Genomic DNA, 21,066 nt, shown 5'->3' on the forward strand with positions numbered 1-21,066 from the left:
AAGGTCTCTGCACAGTTGTTGTCTGTCGTCTTGCTGTAGTGGGGTCACCCTGTCTCCATTAGCACCCCCCCCCCCCCCCCCCCCCCCCCCGCCTCACACTCTTACCTCTACACATTCTTCCTCCTCTGATTAACGATTCAATTCCTTCCCAAAAACGTCCTTCCTCCTCTCCCACATTCTCAGGCCACGTGAAACACTTTATTTCTTTTCAGCCAATCTCTTGACTATCAACCCTTCCACCAACAAGAACAATTTCTCTCCCACATTCTATGCTGTCTGAGGGTTCCCACCATGACCACACACAGTTCTCCCCCTTGGCACCTCAGACAAGAGGTCTGAGTAGTCTAATACTGAACTACAGAATCTATCGTCCCAACACACACACACACACACACACAAACCTGTATTAGAGCATCATTTCAATGAACCACCACACACTACAGCACTAAGGAACTACAAAGAGCAGATGCAAACCACCTATACAGCGTATTCAAAAAGAACAGATACCCAATGAACATAGTCCCCCGATTTCTCAGCAACTAACCCAAACAAGCAGACAAAAAACGCCCAGAAACCCTAACCACTCTCCCCTACATCAGAGACAACTCGGAAATGACTGCCAGACTACTCAGACCGCTTGGCATTATGGTAGCCCACACACAGACCCTATACAGACAGCAAGCAAAATGAATGTCATTTACAAAATCCCTTGCATTAACTGTAACAAACACTACATTGGACAAATGGGCAGAAAACTAGCCACCAGGATCCAGCCACAGAAAGACATGACCCACTAACACTAGTATCCTTACATACAGATGAGGAAAGACACCATTTTGACTGGGATAATACACCCATCCTAAGACAAGCCAAACAGAGACACGCACAAGAATTTCTAGTAGCATAGCATTCCAACTGGAACTCTATCAACAAACACATTGATTTGGACCCCACCTACCACCCTCTGAGAAAAAGAACCGGAAACACAAAACAGATAAATAGCAAGCAGGACGTAACACCAGCACTTCACAGGAGGCTCACTGATGATGTTACCCAGTATGGTGACAAAATGTCTGATAATGAACCTTCCAGCTCAGCCAGCAAATGTACGTCCAGAACCTTAACCTGAGCTACAAATCTTCTCAAAACTCTCTAGAGCCCCTGGTCCTCACCGATCTTCAGATGCAACACATCATCCTCCCAACATTTCTGCCACCTACAAACAGACCCCACCACCATGGATATATTCTCCTCCCCATCCCTATCTGTGTTCTGGAGAGACCATTCCCTCCATGACTCATGACTCCCTTGTAAAGGTCCATACCCCCCCCCCCCCCCCAACAACCCACCCTCCACTCCTGGCACCTTTCCCACCACCGCAAGAAGTGCAAAACCTGTGCCCATACCTCTCCCTTCAGCTCTAAGGCCCCAAGGGATCTTTCCACATCTGACAGAAATTTACCTGTACTTGAACACAAATCAACTACTATGTCCGTTGCTCTCGAAATGGGTATCCTCTACATTGGAGAGACAAGACACTAACTTGTGGAACATTTCAGAGGACATCTCTGAGGCACACGCACTAAACATCCCCACTGCCCTGTGGCCGAACACTTTAACACCCCTTCCCAATCTGCCTGGGACATGCAAGTCCTCAGCCTCCTCCACTGCCAAACTCTAGCCACCCGACGCCTGGAGGAAGAACGCTTCATCTTCCGCCTTGGGACCCTCCAGCCACATGGGATCAAAGTGGATTTCACCAGTTTCCTCCTTTCCCCTCCTCTTACCTTATCCCAGATCCAACCTTCCAACTTGGCACCGCCCTCTTGAACTCTCCTACCTGTTCATCTTCCTTCTCACCTATCCACTCCACCTTCCACTCTGACCTATCCCCTTCACCCCCACCTTCACCTACCTATTGCATTCCCAGCTACCTTCCCCCCAGCACCACCCACCCCCTCCCATTTATCTCTCAGCCCTCTTGGGTCACCTCGTCATTCCTGATGAAGAGCTTATGCCCGACTCTTTTCCTCGGATGCTGCGATTCTGATCTGTGGTCATCACTTTCTCCTCCTCCTGGTCCCAATTTCCCTTTGACTTGTTTTGAGCTGCTGCAGCCCAGCCATCTCGGAAGCCTATTGAGAGTCACCCACGTTGCTGTGTGGCCTGGTATCCCATGTAGGCACCGACTTGGTAAGCATGACCGATTTCCTTCTCCCTCTGTTGGGCACCACATGCACTCTTAGATTAGATTCCCTACAGTGTGGAAACAGGCCCATCGGCCCAACAAGTCCACACCGACCCTCCGAAGAGTAACCCACACAGACCCATTTCCTTCTAACTAATGCATCTAACACTATGGACAAGTTAGCATGGCCAATTCACCTGACTGGCACATCTTTGGATTATGGGGGGAAACCGGAGCACCCGGAGGAAACCCACACACAGACACGGGGAGAATGTGCTAACTCCACACAGTCGCCCGCGGCTGGAATCAAACCTGGATCCCTGGCGCCGTGAGGCAGCAGTGCTAACCACTGAGCCACTGTGCTGCCCTAATGACGATCGATGACCATTGTCACGGCTGCCATTACTGAGACTCTCAATCCCTGATTTAATGATCCCCACCAGACTGCCCATGCTGGGATTTGGACTTGCATCCTCACAGCATTAGCCCCACTTTTCCAGCAATGTTACCACTCTCCTTCAAGGCTGGAAACATTCATGGGACCTCCACAACAGCCCGCTAGGGAAATCCATGTGTAGGAGGTAGACAGTGACGGGGCCTAAATAGGAGAGCAAGACTATGGTGGGAGTGGAAAGTGTATCTCCAGATTACCTCTGGATTACTTGTCCAGTGACATAATCACTACCTTTCCCTCTCCCTCCCTGATAGCCTAATTCACTTGAGGGATGTGGTCAACATTGGCTGGTGCCAGTATTTATTTTCCATCCCCAACTGCCCAGAGGACAGTTGTATGCAGGCCAGACTGGGTAAGGACAGCAGATCTCCCCTTTTCTTGGCTTTTCAACAACAGTCACCATGAGCCTTTTGTTGAATTTAAATTTCACCATCTGTTCACGTTGGAATTCAAACCCAAGGTCCCAAGGACGTAAGCCTGGGGGTTCTGGACTGACATTCACCACGATGTCACCACCAGCACCACCACCTCCTCCTAAGGAAAGATGAATACTCCTTTTCTCTCATCTTCGGCCAGGGAAGGGAATGGTTATTGCAACTCCGGAGTTTAGCTGACACGATAGGGTTAAGTCTGGCCACTCCCTTGGGACCACTTATGACTTTCTGAGTTCTGGGCGTCAGGCAGTTTCTGGGTGTCTTCAGCAGAAGACCAATTCCTCAGAAATGCCCTTATCTCTTTGGTGCAGATCTTCCAGCTCTGTTTGCAGACTGAGCAAGTGTGTTAGCAAGAGCTGGTAAGTGTTGGGGAGGCAGTCTGGCTGGTGCAGAGGAACGTAACAGTCTGGTGGAAGGCAGAGAGACACAAGACTTAACAGTGGATCAAGCCTGCAGAATAAAGCACACAAAACAAGAGTGAGAGGGTCAAGAAAGAAGGCAGAGATTCAGGAAAGGGGCCTCGTTTCTTGTCCCGCGTCTGAAGCTGCGGGGCCTTGGTACAAACCAAGGTCCCATGCAGTGTGCTGGTTGGCAGTGGTTAGAAAAGGGGAAAATATTCCCAGCATGGGGTTAGACAGAGAGTAAAGCCCTCCCCCACCTCTTTACTCTCGAAAATGCACTTTCTTTCAAATGGAAAGTTTGTCAAACAGCACAGGATTAAATACAGAGTAAAGCATCCTCTATACTACCCCTGTCAAACACTCCCAGGACAGGGACAGCATGTGGTTCGATACAGAGTAAAACTTCCTCTACACCGTCCCCATCAAACACTCCCAGGGACAGGGACAGCACAGGGTTAGATACAGAGTAAAGCTCCCTCTACACTGTCCCCATCAAACACTCCCAGGGACAGGGACAGCACAGGGTTACATACAGAGTAAAGCTCCTTCTACACTGTCCCTCATCAAACACCCCCAGGACAGGGACAGCACGGGGTTAGATACAGAGTAAAGCTCCCTCTACACTGTCCCCATCAAACACTCCCAGGGAAAGGGACAGCACAGGGTTACATACAGAGTAAAGCTCCTTCTACACTGTCCCTCATCAAACACTCCCAGGGACAGGGCCGGCACGGGGTTAGATACAGAGTAAAGCTCCCTCTACACTGTCCCCCCATCAAACACTCCCAGGGACAGGGACAGCACGGGGTTAGATACAGAGTAAAGCTTCCTCTACACTGTCCCCCATCAAACACTCCCAGGACAGGGACAGCATGGGGTTAGGTACAAAGTAAATCTCCCTCTATACTATCCCCATCAAACACTCCCAGGGACAAAACGGGGTTATTTACAGAGTAAAGCTCTCTATACACTATTCCCCATCAAACACTCCCAGAGACAGGGCCAGCACGGGGTTAGATACAGAGTAAAGCTCCCTCTACACTGTCCCCCTATCAAACACTCCCAGGGACAGGGCCAGCACGGGGTTAGATACAGAGTAAAGCTCTCTATACACTGTCCCCCATCAAACACTCCCAGGGACAGGGACAGCATGGGGTTAGATACAGAGTAAAGCTCCCTCTACACTGTCCCCCCATCAAACACTCCCAGGACAGGGACAGCACGGGGTTAGATACAGAGTAAAGCTCCCTCTACACTGTCCCCCATCAAACACTCCCAGGACAGGGACAGCACGGGGTTAGATACAGAGTAAAGCTCCCTCTACACTGTCCCCCATCAAACACTCCCAGGGACAGGGCCAGCACGGGGTTAGATACAGAGTAAAGCTCCTTCTACACTGTCCCCCATCAAACACTCCCAGGGACAGGGCCAGCACGGGGTTAGATACACAGTAAAGCTCCCTCTACACTGTCCCCCATCAAACACTCCCAGGATAGGGACAGTGCAGGGTTAGAGACAGAGTACAGCTCCCTCTACACTGACCCATCAAAACTCAGCCTTGAATCGATTCACTGACCTGACCCCTGTGTGGAGTGTTAATCCCAATGACTCTCCACCCTCAGAGAGAAGACCTTCTTCCTCATTACTGCCTTTAATAGGAGACCCCTCATTCTGAAACCATCTCCTGCCTTGTTCTCGATTTCCCAGCCTGTGTGGGGGAATGAAACATCCTCTCAGCACCCATCTCCTCAGGTACATTTCAATGCGAACACCTCCTCATTTTTTTAGAAATCTGATGGAGGGACAGGCCCAACCTGCTCGACCTCTCCTTGGAAGACAGACCCCTTCATTCCAGCCAAGGGAAGCTCCTCTGCAGTACCTCACAGCACAAGTCTATCCATCCTTCAGTGAGGACTCTGAGCAACATCCTGTACAGTTGGGGCAAACTTCCCTGACGGTTATACTCTGTTCCCCCCCCTCGGAAGAATGTTTACCTTTGTAATTGCACACTGAGCACGTGGGGCAGCAACTTGGGATTTACAGACAAGGATTCCCAGTCTTGTGAATCACATTTGATCTTCCTCGTGTTCGGAGGAAAGAGTGTGAGAGAAGAAATATGTGGAGGCCGCAACGAGAGAGGTGTGGAAAGGCAGCATGAGTAGAACGGGAAAGATGTGTTTAACGCTCAAAAGATGATCAGGCTTTGGCCCTGGAGGAGTCGGAGGGGGGGGGGGGTGGGGGGGGTGGGGGGGGGGGGAAGAAAGAGAGAGGAAAAAAGAAATATAGAAAATGACTGTTCAGATTTCTACTGCGGGTATGAGCCAACTATTGCCTCTGATCAGATAAAGTCCTTATCAGCAACAAACAGTTAGACGAGATGGGTGGATTCATCAGTGAAGGAGGACACAGCAACCATTCGTGTGACAGGCCTCTCGTGAGATTACAAAGTTTGTTTGGTGGGGTCAACGAGAATGCTTACATAGTTGCCAAAACATTTCTCCTTTTTCTGAACCGGGTTAGAGAGGGGAAGGAGAGATATGAAATTTATCCGAATTATTTGTGATGCTATCGCCAAACCCAATTCCTTTACCACAAGTCTCGCCTAACCGTCCCTCCGCACTAGGCCTCAGTTTCCGCCTCTCTTGTGTGTCATATTGCAATGATCCGTTTATAATTAATTAGACAAGAAACTTTGTAAGTTTTTTACTTCATCTTTGCCTTTCCATTTTCCTACCAAGGGAATACCTCAGTGTCAGAGCTGGGTAAACAAGATACTGATGGAGAGCAGTGCTGAGGGCATTTGGCATAGTGCAGGTCAGTACTGAGGCTTGAGGAGAGGGCTGAATGGCCTCCTGTTCCTATGTAACAAGCTCAAGAAAGGGGCTAAATGGCCTCTTGTTCCTGTGGAACAGGCTGGAGGAGGGGGCTGAATGGCCTCCTGTTCCTGTGTAACAGGCTGGAGGAGGAGGGGGCTGAATGGCCTCCTGTTCCTGTGTAACAGGCTGGAGGAAGGGGGCTGAATGGGCCTCTTGGACTGTGCCTTCACATCTATCCCATCATCTCCACTCTCCCCAACCCACTAAGAACAGTGACCTCAGCACTACCCAGTAGTTTGCCACCTGAGAAGGCATTTCTGCACAGGATCAGTGGGTTCCTGTTCAGTTCGCAGTTGGTGGAAATTGACTGCTTTGCCTCAATGCGCCTGCCACAGTGCCCCTCGAGAAGGTGGGGGTTAGCTGCCTTCTTGACCTGCTGCAGTCCCCCTGTGGTGTAGGAACATCCCTATTAGAGAGTGTTCCAGGATTCTGAACCCAGTATCATTGAAAGACCGGCCTAGATCAGGATGGTGACAGGCTCGGAGGGGGACTTGCAGGTGGTGGTGCTCCAGGGGGTAGAGGTGGTGGGTTTGGAAGGTGCTATTGGAGGAGTCTCCGCAAGTTGAAGTCGACACTGACTCTCTGAAGAGTATCCCACCCAGGCCAGCCCTTACCATACCCTACTCCCTGTAACCTCTCATTTCCCATGGCTAATCCACCTAGCCTGCACATCCCTGGAAACTTGGCACAGCAAAACTACCCTAACCTGAACATCTGTGGGCAGCGGGAGGAAACTGGAGCACCCGGAGGAAACCCGCACAGACACGGGGAGAATGTACAAACTCCACACACAGGCCCAAGGCTGGAATCGAACCCAGATCCCTGGTGCAGTGAGGCAGCAGTGCTAACCCCTGAGCTGCCGTGTTGAAGGTGGTTGATGAGGCAGTGTGCTTTCTTGGATATGGAACTAAATCAGGCTTTCCCTTTACTGTCACTGGGTCAGAAGCTTGGAACAGCCTCGTTACATCCCCCTCTGTGGTGGTTGAGGAAGCTTATCACCACATTCTCCAGGGGCAATTACAGATGGGCAGCAACACCAGCCTGGACAGTGATGCTCACATCTCATAAAATAATTCTTTTTCAGTGCTTTGCCTTGTAATGAATAAACTCTTAAATGGTCCAACCCATGCCCTTCTGTTACTTTCTGGGTCTCGCACTTTCAGACAGATTTCATGGCGTTGCTGAGAAAGCATAAGAGAATGAGTAAATCCATATCCGAGATGGTCACAGAGATCCAACGTTTTCCTCACAGTAGAGAAGGGTAACGGGGAAATTGGGGTGTTTGGAATTGGCCGGGGGCAGGGGGGGGGGAGAGATTTCAATCAGGGGGGTGGGGTGGGGGAACCATTCCCGTGGCAGGAGGGTGAATGAGCAGTCCGACTCTGTCAGCAGAGAATGGGGTAACATCTCTGGTTCAGGGCAGGGTGTGACGGGCGGCAGATCCTCCTGAAGGGTCACGGAGGAGAGAAACAGGCAGGACGGAGAGGGAGAGAGAGAGAGAGAGAGACACACACACACACACAACAGGCTGGTGGGACTCCAACACCATCTCTGGAGGGCTCCGGCGGCTCAGATTGGGTGGATGACCTGGGGAGGCGGGTCGTGCAGGCAAGAGGACTGACAAACCCCTTCAATCCGCCCGCCCTCCGCCCAACACAGCGACAGGACAACCACTGTCGCTCCTATCAGAGAGTGCAATCACACATTTCCTCCTGTTCGATGGCACTTCTGAAGAAGGGAAAATAAAAGAACCGTGTTGGAACTATTGCTTGCTCATTGGGCCTTATTTTGTGATAACGTTTTCACAAGGTTAGTGGCTTTTCGAGATGATTATCTGCATTTTGTTATCTCGTGCATTTGAGTATTTTCTCAGCCTCTCTATGTCAGGGAGCTGGTTTGCCTGATATGAGTAGACTCTTGCTATTTCCTTTTAAAAATGCCATATAAAGAGATACGTTCCCTGTGGGATTAGGAATTAATCATCAAATGGTGAACTTTCTGAATTGAAACTCTGCCTCACTCTCCCCACTTCACAACTTTATCTGTTTTAAATTCTTGCTTTGGTGCAGCAGTTATTTCTCGGTACCTCAGCACTAACTCCAAAACAGAACAATGCTAACCCTCTAACTGTGCCCACTCCCACAGTGCGGCGCTCCCTCAGCACTGACCCTCTAACTGTGCCCACTCCCACAGTGCGGCGCTCCCTCAGCACTGACCCTCCAACAGTGCCCATTCCTTTAGCACTGACCCTCTGACAGTGCAGCGCTCCCTCATCACTGACCCTCTGACAGTGCCCACTCCCTCAGCACTGACCCTCCAACAGTGCGGCACTCCCTCAGCACTGACCCTCCAACAGTGCCCACTCCCTCAGCACTGACCCTCCAACAGTGCCTACTCTCTCAGCACTGACCCTTTGACAGTGCCCACTCCCTCAGCACTGACCCTCCGACAGTGCCCACTCCCTCAGCACTGACCCTCCGACAGTGTCCACTCCCTCAGCACTGACCCTCTGACCGTGCCCACTCCCTCAGCACTGACCCTCTGACAGTGCCCACTCTCTCAGCACTGACCCTCCGACAGTGCCCACTCCCTTAGCACTGATTCTCCAACAGTGTCCATTCCCTGAGCACTGACCCTCTGACAGTGCCACGCTCCCTCAGCACTGACCCTCTGACAGTGCCCACTCCCTCAGCACTGACCCTCCGACAGCGCCCACTCCCTCAGCACTGACCCTCTGACAGTGCCGCGCTCCCTCAGCACTGACCCTCCGACATTGTGGCACTCCCTCACACTGATCCTCCCAGAGTGCAGCATTCCCTGAGCACTGACTCTCCAACAGTGCCCATTCCCTGAGCACTGACTCTCTGACAGTGCCACGCTCCCTCAGCACCGATCCTCAAGACAGTGCAGTGATTCCTCAGCGTTGACGTCCTGACAAGGAACCTTCTTTGAATGTAATAGTCTGAATTGACCAGATTAGAAATGTCTCTCAGTCCTGATGAAAGTTTCCAACCTGAAATGTTGACCCCCCTCCTCCTGATGCTGCTTGATCTGCTGTGCTTTTCCCAGTTCCACTCTCTATCCATTCTGATCTCCAATATCTGCAGTTCTCACTATCTCTATGCCTCTCAGTCGGCCCAGTGGCGATTGTGTACTGACAGTACGATAAATGGGAGGATGTATGCTTCAGGAATTGACACCAAAGCACCGAACCAAGTATCAGTTCGACTGAATTTGAGCCTGAGCTATGTTGTTCGGGACAGGCAATCAGGAGCTCGGTCAAAGACAGTCATTTTTAATCAGCATCTTAAAGGAATGGACAGAGAGATAATCCAGGCAGCTGGAAACATGGGATCAGATACAGAGTACATCTCTCCCTGCAATGCTGTCCCCATCAAACACTCCCAGGACAGGGACAGCATGGGGTCAGATACAGAGTAAATCTCTCCCTGCTACACTGTCCCCAGCAAACACTCCCAGGATAGGGACTGCACGGGGTTAGATACAGAGTAAAGCTCTCTCTACATTGTCCCCCATCAAACACTCCCAGGACAGGGACAGCACAGGGTCAGCTACAGAGAAAAGCTCCCCCTCCTACACTGTCCCCACTGAATACTCCTGGGACAAGGACAGCACCGAGTTAAAAATCACACAACACCAGGTTATAGGCCAACAGGTTTGTTTGGAAGCACCACCTTTGAAAGCTAATGCTTCCAAATAAACCTGTTTGACTATAACCTGGTGTTGTGTGATTTTTAACTTTGGACACCCCTGTCCAACAATGGCATCTCCAACTTAGCACAGAGTTAGATACAGATTAAAATTTCCTCTACACTCTTCCCCAGCAAATACTATCAGGACAGGGTCAGCATGGGGTTAGATACAGAGTAAAGCTCTCTCTACATTGTCCCCCATCCAACACTCCCAGGGTAGGTACAGCACGGGGTTAGATACAGAATAAAACTCTCTCTACACTGTCCCCATCAAACACTCCCAGGACAGGGACAGCACGGGGTTATATACAGAGTAAATCTCCCCCTACACTATCACCATCAAACACTCCCAGGACCGAGACAGCACGGGGTTAGATACAGAGTAAAGCCTCCTCTACACTGTCCCCCATCAAAAACTCGCAGGACAGAGACAGCACGGGGTTAGATATAGTGTGAAGCTCTCTCTACACTGTTCCCCATCAAACATTCTCACAAAGACAACACAGGAGTTAGATACAGAGTAAAGTACTCTCTACACTTCACAACAAACACTCCCACAAACAGGACAACATAGGGTTAGATATAGAGTGAAGCTTCCTCTACACTGTTCCCATCAAACACTCCCAGGACAGAGACGCAGGGGGTTAGATACAGAGTAAAGCTCCCTCTACGCTGTACCCCCATCAAACACTCCCAGGACAGGGACAGCACAGGGTTAGATACAGAGTAAAGCTCTCTTTACACTGTCCCCCATCAAACACTCCCAGGGACAGGGACTGCACGGGGTTAGATACAGAGTAAGGCTCCCTCGAGACTGTCCCCCCATCAAACACTCCCAGGGACAGGGACAGCACGGGTTAGATACAGAGTAAAGCTCCCTCTACACTGTCCCCCATCAAACACTCCCAGGACAGGGACAGCACGGGGTTAGATACAGAGTAAAGCTCTCTCTACACTGTCCCCCATCAAACACTCCCAGGGACAGGGACAGCACAGGGTTAGATACACAGTAAACCTCCCTCTACACTGTCCCCCATCAAACACTCCCAGGACAGGGACAGCACGGGGTTAGATACAGAGTAAAGCTCCCTCTACACTGTCCCCCATCAAACACTCCCAGGGACAGGGACAGCACGGGGTTAGATACAGAGTAAAGCTCCCTCTACACTGTTCCCATCAAACACTCCCAGGACAGAGACGCAGGGGGTTAGATACAGAGTAAAGCTCCCTCTACGCTGTACCCCCATCAAACACTCCCAGGGACAGGGACAGCACAGGGTTAGATACAGAATAAAGCTCCCTCGACACTGTCCCCCCATCAAACACTCCCAGGGACAGGGACAGCATGGGGTTAGATACAGAGTAAGGCTCCCTCGAGACTGTCCCCCCATCAAACACTCCCAGGGACAGGGATAGCACGGGGTTAGATACAGAGTAAAGCTACCTCTACACTGTCCCCCATCAAACACTCCTAGGGACAGCATTGAATAGGCTGGGGCTATTTTCTCTGGAGCATCGGAGGCTGAGGGGGTGACCTTATAGAAGTTTATAAAATCATGACGAGGCATGGATAGGGTGAATAGTCAAGGGTTTATTCCCCAGGGTAAGGGAGACTAAAACTAGAGGGCATAGGTTTAAGGTGAGAGGGGAATGGTTTAAAAGGGAGCTAAAGGGTAACTTTTTCTCGCAGAGGGTGGTACATGTATGTAACGAGCTGCCAGAAGAAGTGATGGAGGCTGGTACAATTGCAACATTTAAAAGGCATCGAGTTGGGTACATGAATAGAAAAGTTTTACAGAGATATGGACCAAATGCTGGCAAATGGGCCTAGACTAATATGGGCTATCTGGTAGGCATGTTTGTCAGACCCAAACGGTCTGTTTCCATGCTATTTAACTCTGTGAGTCTACACTGTCCCCTATCAAACACTCCCAGGACAGGGAAAGCACAGGGTTAGATACAGAGTAAAGCTCCCTCTACACTGTCCCCTATCAAACACTCCCAGGACAGGGACAGCACGGGGTTAGATACAGAGTAAAGCTCCCTCTACACTGTCCCCATCAAACACTCCCAAGACAGGAACAGCACGGGGTTAGATACAGAGTAAAGCTCTCTCTACACTGTTCCCTATCAAACACTCCCAGGACAGGGAAAGCACGGGTCTAGATACAGAGTAAAGCTCCCTCGACACTGTTCCCCAGCCAACCCTCCTAGGACAGGGACACAATGGGGGTTAGACATTGTCCCCTCCATCCTTGCCAGGGCTGTGTGTCTTCAGCTGTCTTAGTGTGAGACCTCCTACACTAACCACATTGACAGGGATAACCCTGTTAAACCAGCCATGAGGGAGGGACAGAAACCACATTCTGTTCTCTGACAATGGACGACCCGGCAGCTGGGTACTGGTTTGTCCGAATAAGCAGAGTGGGTTATTGTAGGGGTAGGCACTGTCTGAAAGGAAAGCTCAGTGCTGAGCTGATGTTTTTAGGTGGAGTGTGTGTATATCCTACACATTCACTTCAGAGAATGTTATATTCCAGATGTAATTATGATTTGGAGATGCCAGTGTTGGACTGGGGTGTACAAAGTTAAAAATCACATAACACCAGGTTATAGTCCAACAGGTTTAATTGGAAGCGCTAGCTTTCAGAGTGCTGTTCCTTCATCAGGTTGTTGTGTGTAACTCCAGATGTAGCTCATCAACTGCTCACACCTCCTCTGCCAGCGACTGCAAACTCAACTCAATATTCACAAATTCCCCAACTCGGCTTAACTCACCTTCTTGCTGTTTGTTTACAGTCAAAAATCCCACACAGTTTGTGGAGACACCTGTAGGGCTGGGAAACCAGGCTGATGAAAGAATACACATCCGCACTGCACCTCTGACCCAGGGTTGTGTGCTGTGCTCTACAGAAGTGTATCTGACGTGTGAAAGACTGTGCAATAATCCCCCTCATGTTTCAGTGCAATACCAACTCGACAGTCTGAGCCCTGTAGGTGTTCAGATACTGTGTCCATCAGTCAGGACCACTTACACAGTCTGGGGGGAGGTGACAGATATAGGGAGGGGAGGTAGGAGGTGACAGATATAGGGAGGGGGTGTAGGGGCAGGAGGAGGTGACAGAGATAGGGAGGGGGTGTAGGGGCAGGAGGAGGTGACAGAGATAGGGAGGGGGTATAGGGGCAGGAGGAGGTGACAGCGATAGATTAGATTACTTACAGTGTGGAAACAGGCCCTTCGGCCCAACATTGACCTGCCAAAGTGCAACCCACACAGACCCATTCCCCTACATTTACCCCTTCACCTAACACTACGGGCCAATTCACCTAACCGGCACATCTTTGGACTGTGGGAGGAAACCGGAGCAGCCCCACGCAGACACGGGGAGAATGTACAAACTCCACACAGTCAGTTGCCTGAGGCGGGAATTGAACCCGGGTCTCTGGCGCTGTGAAGCAGCAGTGCTAACCACTGTCCTACCGTGCCGCCCACTGTAGGGAGGGGGTGTAGGGGCTGGAGGGGGGAGTGACAGAGATAGGGAGGGGGTGTAGGGGCTGGAGGAGGTGACGGAGATAGGGAGGGGGTATAGGGGCTGGAGGAGGGGACAGAGATAGGGAGGGGGTGTAGGGGCTGGAGGAGGGGACAGAGATAGGGAGGAAGTGTAGGGGCTGGAGGAGGGGACAGGGATAGGGAGGAAGTGTAGGGGCTGGAGGAGGGGACAGAGATAGGGAGGAAGTGTAGGGGCTGGAGGAGGGGACAGAGATAGGGAGGAAGTGTAGGAGCTGGAGGAGGGGACAGAGATAGGGAGGGGGTGTAGGGGCAGGAGGAGGGGACAGAGATATAGAGGGGGTGTAGGGGCAGGAGGAGGGGACAGAGAAAGGGAGGGTGTGTAGGGGCTAGAGGAGGGGACATAGGGAGGGGGTGTAGGGGCTAGAGGAGGGGACAGAGATAGGGAGGGGTTGTAGGGGCTGGAGGAGGTGACAAAGATAGTGAGGGGGTATAGGGGCTAGAGGAGGGGACAGAGTTAGGGAGTGGGTGTAGGGGCTAGAGGAGAGGACAGAGATATAGAGGGGGTGTAGGGGCAGGAGGAGGTGACAGAGATAGGGAGGGGGTGTAGGTACTGGAGGAGGTGACAGAGATGGGGAGGGGGTGTAGGGGTGTAGGAGGTGAAAGAGATAGGGAGGGGGTGTAGAGGCTGGAGGAGGTGACAGGGTTAGGGAGGGGGTGTAGGGGCAGGAGTAGGTGACAGAGATAGGGAGGGGGTGTAGGTACTGGAGGAGGTGACAGAGATGGGGAGGGGGTGTAGGGGTGTAGGAGGTGAAAGAGATAGGGAGGGGGTGTAGGGGCTAGAGGAGGGGACAGAGCTAGGAAGGGTGTGTAGGGGCAGGAGGAGGGGACAGAGATAGGGAGGTGGTGGAGGGGCTAGAGGAGGGGACAGATTTAGGGAGGGTGTGTAGGGGCAGGAGGAGGTGACAGAGATAGGGAGGGGGTGTAGGGGCTGGAGGAGGTGACAGAGATAGGGAGGGGGTATAGGGGATGGAGGGGGGAGTGACAGAGATAGGGAGGGGGTGGAGGGGCTGGAGTAGTTGGTAGAGATAGGGAGGGGATGTAGGGGCTGTAGGAGGTGACAGATAGGGAGGGGTTGTTGAGACTGGAGGAGGTGGCAGAGATAGGGAGGGAGTGTAGGGGCAGGAGGAGATGACAGAGATAGGGAGGGAGTGTAGGGGCAGGAGGAGGGGTCAGAGATAGGGAGGGTGTGTAGGACGGGATAGAGATAGGGAGGGGGTGTAGGGGCTGGAGGAGGTGGCAGAGATAGGGAGGGTGTGTAGGGGCTAGAGGAGGAGACATAGGGAGGGGGTGTAGGGGCTAGAAGAGGGGACAGAGATAGGGAGGAGTTGTAGGGACTGGAGGAAGTGACAGAGACAGGGAGGGGTGTAGGGGCTGGAGGAGGTGACAAAGATAGTGAGGGGGTATAGGGGCTAGAGGAGGGGACAGAGATAGGGAGGGAGTGTAGGAGCTGGAGGAGGTGACAGGGATAGGGAGTGAGTGTAGGAGCTGGAGGACGTGACAGAAATAGGGATTGGGTGTAGGCGCTGGAGGAGGTGACAGAGGTAGGGAGGGGGTGTAGGGGCTGGAGGAGGTGACAGAGATAGGGAGGGGGTACAGGGGCTGGAGGAGGTGACAGAGGTAGGGAGGGGGTGTAGGGGTTGGAGGAGGTGACAGAGATAGGGAGGGGGTATAGGGGCTGGAGGAGGTGACAGAGGTAGGGAGGGGTTGTAGGGGTTGGAGGAGGTGACAGGGATAGGGAGGGGGTATAGGGGCTGGAGGAGGTGACAGAGGTAGGGAGGGGGTATAGGGGCTGGAGGAGGGGACAGAGGTAGGGAGGGGGTGTAGGGGCTGGAGGAGGTGACAGAGGTAGGGAGGGGTTGTAGGGGTTGGAGGAGGTGACAGGGATAGGGAGGGGGTATAGGGGCTGGAGGAGGTGACAGAGGTAGGGAGGGGGTATAGGGGCTGGAGGAGGGGACAGAGGTAGGGAGGGGGTGTAGGGGCTGGAGGAGGTGACAGAGGTAGGGAGGGGTTGTAGGGGCATGAGTTCAATGTGTCCCTAACCCTGATTTAATGCCTCTCTGAGCCCCATATCTCGTTCTGGAACCTCAGGTTGGATTCACGTATCTAACTTTGATAAAGGATGATGATTTGGGACTGAAAGGCTTCACAACTGAATACAGGAGTACATGGAACGTCCCTGTGTAAATGAAATGTGGCTGTTCTATCGCCTGGCGGTTTAATGAAAAGAATGGGGAAGTCTTGCTCCATCTGTACATGGAGTTGGTGAGACCCCATGGGAGAACTGTGTATAGTTCTGCTCCCTTCACTGAAGGGAGGGTAGATTTACACTGGAGACAGTTCAGAGAAGGTTCCCTTACCTGAATCCTGGGATGAAGGGCTTATGTCTTACACAGGTCGCTTAGGAAGTTAAGGAGGAATTTCTTCTCTCCGAGAGTGGCGAGTCTGTGGGATTCTGTTCCCCCCACCCCCGACGAGAGTGGGAGATGGGGGGCACTTGGGTCAGTGAAGATACTCAAGGCTGAGTTTTGATTGAGGAGTGAGTGGAGGGGCAGGGGTGTAGGGGAGGAGATGGGAGAGTGGGGGTTGGGGCTGTTCAGTTACAGAAGTTGCAGCTGAGATTGTGGGCATGTTGTTTTTAAATCTTTCATTTAGGCCAGGTGATAGAGGCAAGGGCAGATTGTCACGGGAGCTGGCGATGGACAGAGAACTGTGAGCCTGTGGAACTTGACACGGAGACCTGGAGAGGTGCAGACTGGGCACCTGGTCAAATTCCACAAAAGCTGCATGTGGCCAGAGATCAGGAGGAATGACTTCGCTCAAAGCGGATGAACCATTTTGGGGCCAAGCTGAGGAGAAACGTCTTCTCCCAGAGAGTGGTGAGCCTGTGGATGTTCTCTGCCAAAGAAGCAGTTGTGGGCAAAACACTGCAGGCATTTGCAAAGGGGTTGGCTGTAGCTGAGGCAATCAAAGGATTTGAAGGAGAAGTGTGAGTAGGAGTTGGGTGATCAGCCAGAGCAGGCTTGAAGGACTGAATGGCCTACTCCTGTGTTTCTAAAGGGTCATGAAGCTGTGGATTTCACTACAGTCCCCCGCCCCCCCCCCCACCAACAGAGTGCAGTGGGTGGTGAGACACTGAATAAATTTAAGGGGGAGATAGACAGCGTTATAATTAGTAGTGGGTTAAAGAGTGAGGGTAGGAAATTGGGAAGTGAGTCCAAGCTGAGATCAACCGTGCTCATACAGAACCGTGAGGGGCTGAATGGCCAACTCCTAGGTTCATGTAGAGCGGATGCAGACAGAGCACCAAGATTTGTTTCTGGAATGAGAAATGGCCTCCTTAATCCTTGGAAGACAGATACAAAGCTGGAGCTGGTAGAACATTTCAGCAACAGCAACACCATGAACCTGTCACTGACTCCTGGGAAACTCCTTGTATTGTTCAGTAGTGTGCTCGGGATAACTGAGATTTCATATCCTTCCTTTTATGTTCAATTCCTCTTGTAATAAAGGTTAGCATCCTTTGAGTCTTCCTTATCATGTACATTAGCCGTAGACTAACCTTCAGTGACTAATGCACTAGAGCACCCAGATCCCTCTGCACCATGGCATTCTGAAGTTGTACAGCATGGAAACACACCCTTCAGTCTAACTCATTCATACCAATCAGGCTTCCCAAACTCAACTAGTGCCACTTGCGTGCTTTTGGCCCATATCCCTCTAAATCTTTCCTACTTAAGTACCTGCCAACTCGTGCCCCATCTGCCAGATTTCTGACTGTTATTCAACCTATCCACTGCTGTCTGCAATCTCCTTACATCCCTTCATGCCTGACATTGTTCCAAGTCAAGGATGCAGTGTGTGTTGAGGAGAGGCTTGGAGGGGAACTTGCAGGAGGTGGTGTTCTTTCCTGCCTCTTTTGCCCCTGCCCTTCCAGGGTGGTAGTGGTGGTGGGTTTGGAAGGTGATGTCGGGGGAGTCTCAATGACGGTAGACAGTACACAGTGCTACAGCTGTGCGTTGTGGATGGAGTGAGTGATGAAGGTGTGAGTTAGATCGAGAGGGAGGCGGAATCTGTTTTGTCCTGGATGGTGTTGAGCTTCTTGAACATTGTTGGAGTAGGTGGGGAGTAGGGGCGGCACGGTGGCACAGTGGTTAGCACTGCTGCCTCACAGCACCAGAGACCTGGGTTCAATTCCCGCCTCAGGCGACTGTCTGTGTGGAGTTTGCACGTTCTCCCCGTGTCTGTGTAGGTTTCCTCCCACAGTCCAAAGATGTGCAGGTCAGGTGAACTGGCCATGCTAAACTGACTGTAGTGTTAGGTTAGGGGTATGGGTGGGTTGCGCTTTGGCGGGGCGGTGTGGACTTGTTGGGCCAAAGGGCCTGTTTCCACACTGTAAGTAATCTAATCTAAAAAAAATTCTAGCACACTCCTGACTTGTGCCTTGTCGATGGTGGGACGGGGCTTTGGGGGGAGTTATTCGCTGCAGGATTCCCAGCCTCTGATCTGCTCCTGTAGCCACAGTATTGATATTGTGGGGTCCAGTTCAGTTTCTGGTCAATGGTAACCCTCAGGATGTTGATATGGGGGATTCACTGATAGTAACGCCATTGAATGTCAAGGGGACAATGGTTAGATTCTCTCTCAGTGATAACCCCAGGATGTTGATAGTGGGGGATTCAGTGATGGTAACCCCATTGAATTTCAAGGAGGTGATGGTTAGACTCTCCCTCAATGGTAACCCCAAGGATGTTGATAGTGGGGGATTCAATGATAGTAACCCCATTGAATGTCAAGGGGTAAGGGTTAGATTCTCTCTTGGAGATGGTAATCCCCAAGATGTTGACAGTGAGGGAATTCAATGATGGTAACACCAATGAATGTCAAGGGGTGTTGGATAGATTCTGTCTTGTTGGAGATGGTAACCCCAATGATGTTGACAGTGAGGGAATTCAATGATGGTAATGCAAGGGGGCGACGGTTAGATTCTCTCTCAACGGTAACTCCCTGGATGTTGGTAGTGGGGCATTTGGTGATGGTAATGCCATTGAATTGCAAGGGAGCGATGGTTAGATTCTCTCTCAATGGTAACCCCGAGGATGTTGACAGTAGGGGATTCAACGATGCTAACACCATTGAATGTCAAGGGCTGATGGATCAATTCTCTCTTTTGAAGATGGGCATTGCCTGACATTCATGTGGCACAGCTGTGAATTGACAATTATCAGCAGAAGCCTAAGTGTTGCCTAAGTCTTGTTGAATGAAGGTACTGACTGCTTCAGTACGTGAAGAGTCTCGTGTGGAAAGGGACGGTGTAAGGGTTGATCTGGGTAGAGTCTGAGAGTGGAAATAACATTTGGATAATCTACTTACGCAGGTTAAGACTACAGGCAGTCCTGTTGGTCCCGACGCAGGAGAATGGAGGAATCTTCAGGCCAGTCGAGGTGGTTAAACCACCAGGCCCTACTGAGTGCAGGCCAGGAGTCCCTGCTCCACTACACAGACGAGATTCCCATTCTGTCCAGCGCCAACGAAGCTGAGGCTTTCTTCAGCCATGCCGAGGGGGAGGGCAGCTTGGCCCAGCCGTACTACGCCAGCCCGGTTCACAGCAGGACTGTCGGGAGTTACCGACATGGTGAGTACAAACTCCCGCTCCCAAAGGAAGGGACAACTGGACCCCCACCTTACACCAGCAATGCCATCCCTCTCCGTTCTGGAGCTGAGAACAGCAAGATCCCATGGGCGGAATTGCAGCTGTGTCACGCTCCTTCTGCAATGGGGAACCAACCCTCAGATCCCCGTCACCGGGTTATAGCAACCCAATGATCTTCACCAAAAGAGGGTAGGAGGGCTCTTGAATGCATGGTAGCATCCCTACTTCTGCACCTGGAGGCCTGGTTCCAAGTCCCATCTGGTCCAGAGGTGTGTCATTCCATCTCTGAGCAGGTTTATCAGAAACTATCTAAGAAAGGTTAGGTCCCAGGTAAGGGCCTTCTTGACCCACTGCAGTCCCCCCTAACCCTGTGTGGTGTAGGGACACCCCACCAATGCCCCATTAGGGAGGGAGTTCCAGATTCTGACCTCGGGGGCACTAGAGGAACTGCCAATATCATTCCCAGTCGGAATGGTGTAGGGGTCTCGGAGGGGAACTCTGCATTTGCTGTCCCTCGTGCTTGCAGGGTGTAGAGGTGGCAGGTTTGGAAGGTGCTGTTTGAGAAGCTGCCGTGTGAGTCTTGTAGAAGGTACACACTGCTGCCACAGTGCGTTGGTGGTGGACGGGGTGAGTGTTGAAGGTGGGGATCGAGTAGGGAGGGGAGCTGCTTTGTCCTGGATGGTGTCATGCTTTTTGAGTGTTGTCAGAGCCCAACCTGTTCAGGCAAGTGGGGAGTATTCCATCACACTCCTGATCCGTGCCTTATTATTGAGAGTGGGACAGGCTGTTGGAGAGAGTCAGGAGTGTGGAGTCCCGGAGCCTCAGACCTGCTCCTGTAGCTACAGTATTGATATGGTTGGGTCCAGAGTGAGATGGTCAAACGTGCTGGAAGAATGTGTATTCTTGCAGACTCCACTTCGACTGAAAAAAGCTGAGGCAGCAGAAGGAGTGACTTTATCTACAAAATGAGGCTGATTAGTTTTTCAGATAAAGCACAAACTGTCAGGAAATTGTAACACTTTACGTTTTGGAAATGACAAGGCTTTCTGCATTCTACTTGGGCAAGGTGGATCCAAAACCTCTCTGAGCTTCCCTTTCTTTTAGCAAGACTGATTTCCAATCGCATTTCTGAGCCTTTTCCCCACTAATACAGCCTTTAGGCCTGCAACAGTGCGGCGCTCCCTTAGCACTGACCCTCTGACAGTGCCCACTCTCTCAGCACTGACTCTCCGACAGTGCCCAGCCCCTCAGCACTGACCTTCCAACAGTGCCCACTCCCTCAACACTGACCCTCCCACAGTGCCCACTACTTCAGCCCTGACCCTCTGAGAGTGCCCGCTCACTCAGCACTGACCCTCTGACAGTCCCTGCCCCCTCAGCACTGACCTTCCAACACTGCCCACTCCCTCAGCACTGACCCTCTGACAGTACCAACTCCCTCAGCCCTGACCCTCCATAGTGCCCACTCCGTCAGGACTGACCCTCCGACAGTGCAGTACTCCCTTAGCACTGACCTTCTGACAGTGCCCACACCCTCAGCACTGACCATCCGACAGTGCCCACTCCCTCAGCCCTGACCCTCTGACAGTGCCCACTCCCTCAGCCCTGACCCTCTGACAGTGCCCACTCCCTCAGCCCTGACCCTCTGACAGTGCCCAACCCATCAGTGCTGACACTCCCGTCAGTGCGGCACTCCCTCAGCGCTGACCCTCCGACAGTGTGCTGTTCTTTCAGCACTGACCTTGTGACAGTGCCCGCTCCCTCAGCACTGACCCTTCA

General features: G+C 51.9%; 1 protein-coding gene across 2 annotated transcripts in view; it reads left to right on the forward strand.

Moving 5' to 3' along the window:
- Window positions 1-7,965: 7,965 nt before the first annotated feature.
- LOC140470113 (GATA-binding factor 2-like) overlaps window positions 7,966-21,066 on the forward strand; it is a 30,874-nt gene continuing 17,773 nt past the window's right edge. Inside the window, exons 1-3 of one of the 2 annotated variants that reach the window (XM_072566558.1) lie at window positions 7,966-8,162; window positions 16,290-16,513; window positions 19,012-19,269. In XM_072566558.1, coding sequence (XP_072422659.1) covers window positions 19,053-19,269 — 217 coding nt within the window. In that variant the 5' untranslated portion in view covers window positions 7,966-8,162; window positions 16,290-16,513; window positions 19,012-19,052. The remainder of the gene's footprint in view (window positions 8,163-16,289; window positions 16,514-19,011; window positions 19,270-21,066) is intronic. The other variant, XM_072566557.1, reaches the window with a different exon arrangement.

Source organism: Chiloscyllium punctatum, chromosome 50, assembly GCF_047496795.1.
Source record: "Chiloscyllium punctatum isolate Juve2018m chromosome 50, sChiPun1.3, whole genome shotgun sequence".
NCBI lineage: Eukaryota > Metazoa > Chordata > Chondrichthyes > Orectolobiformes > Hemiscylliidae > Chiloscyllium > Chiloscyllium punctatum.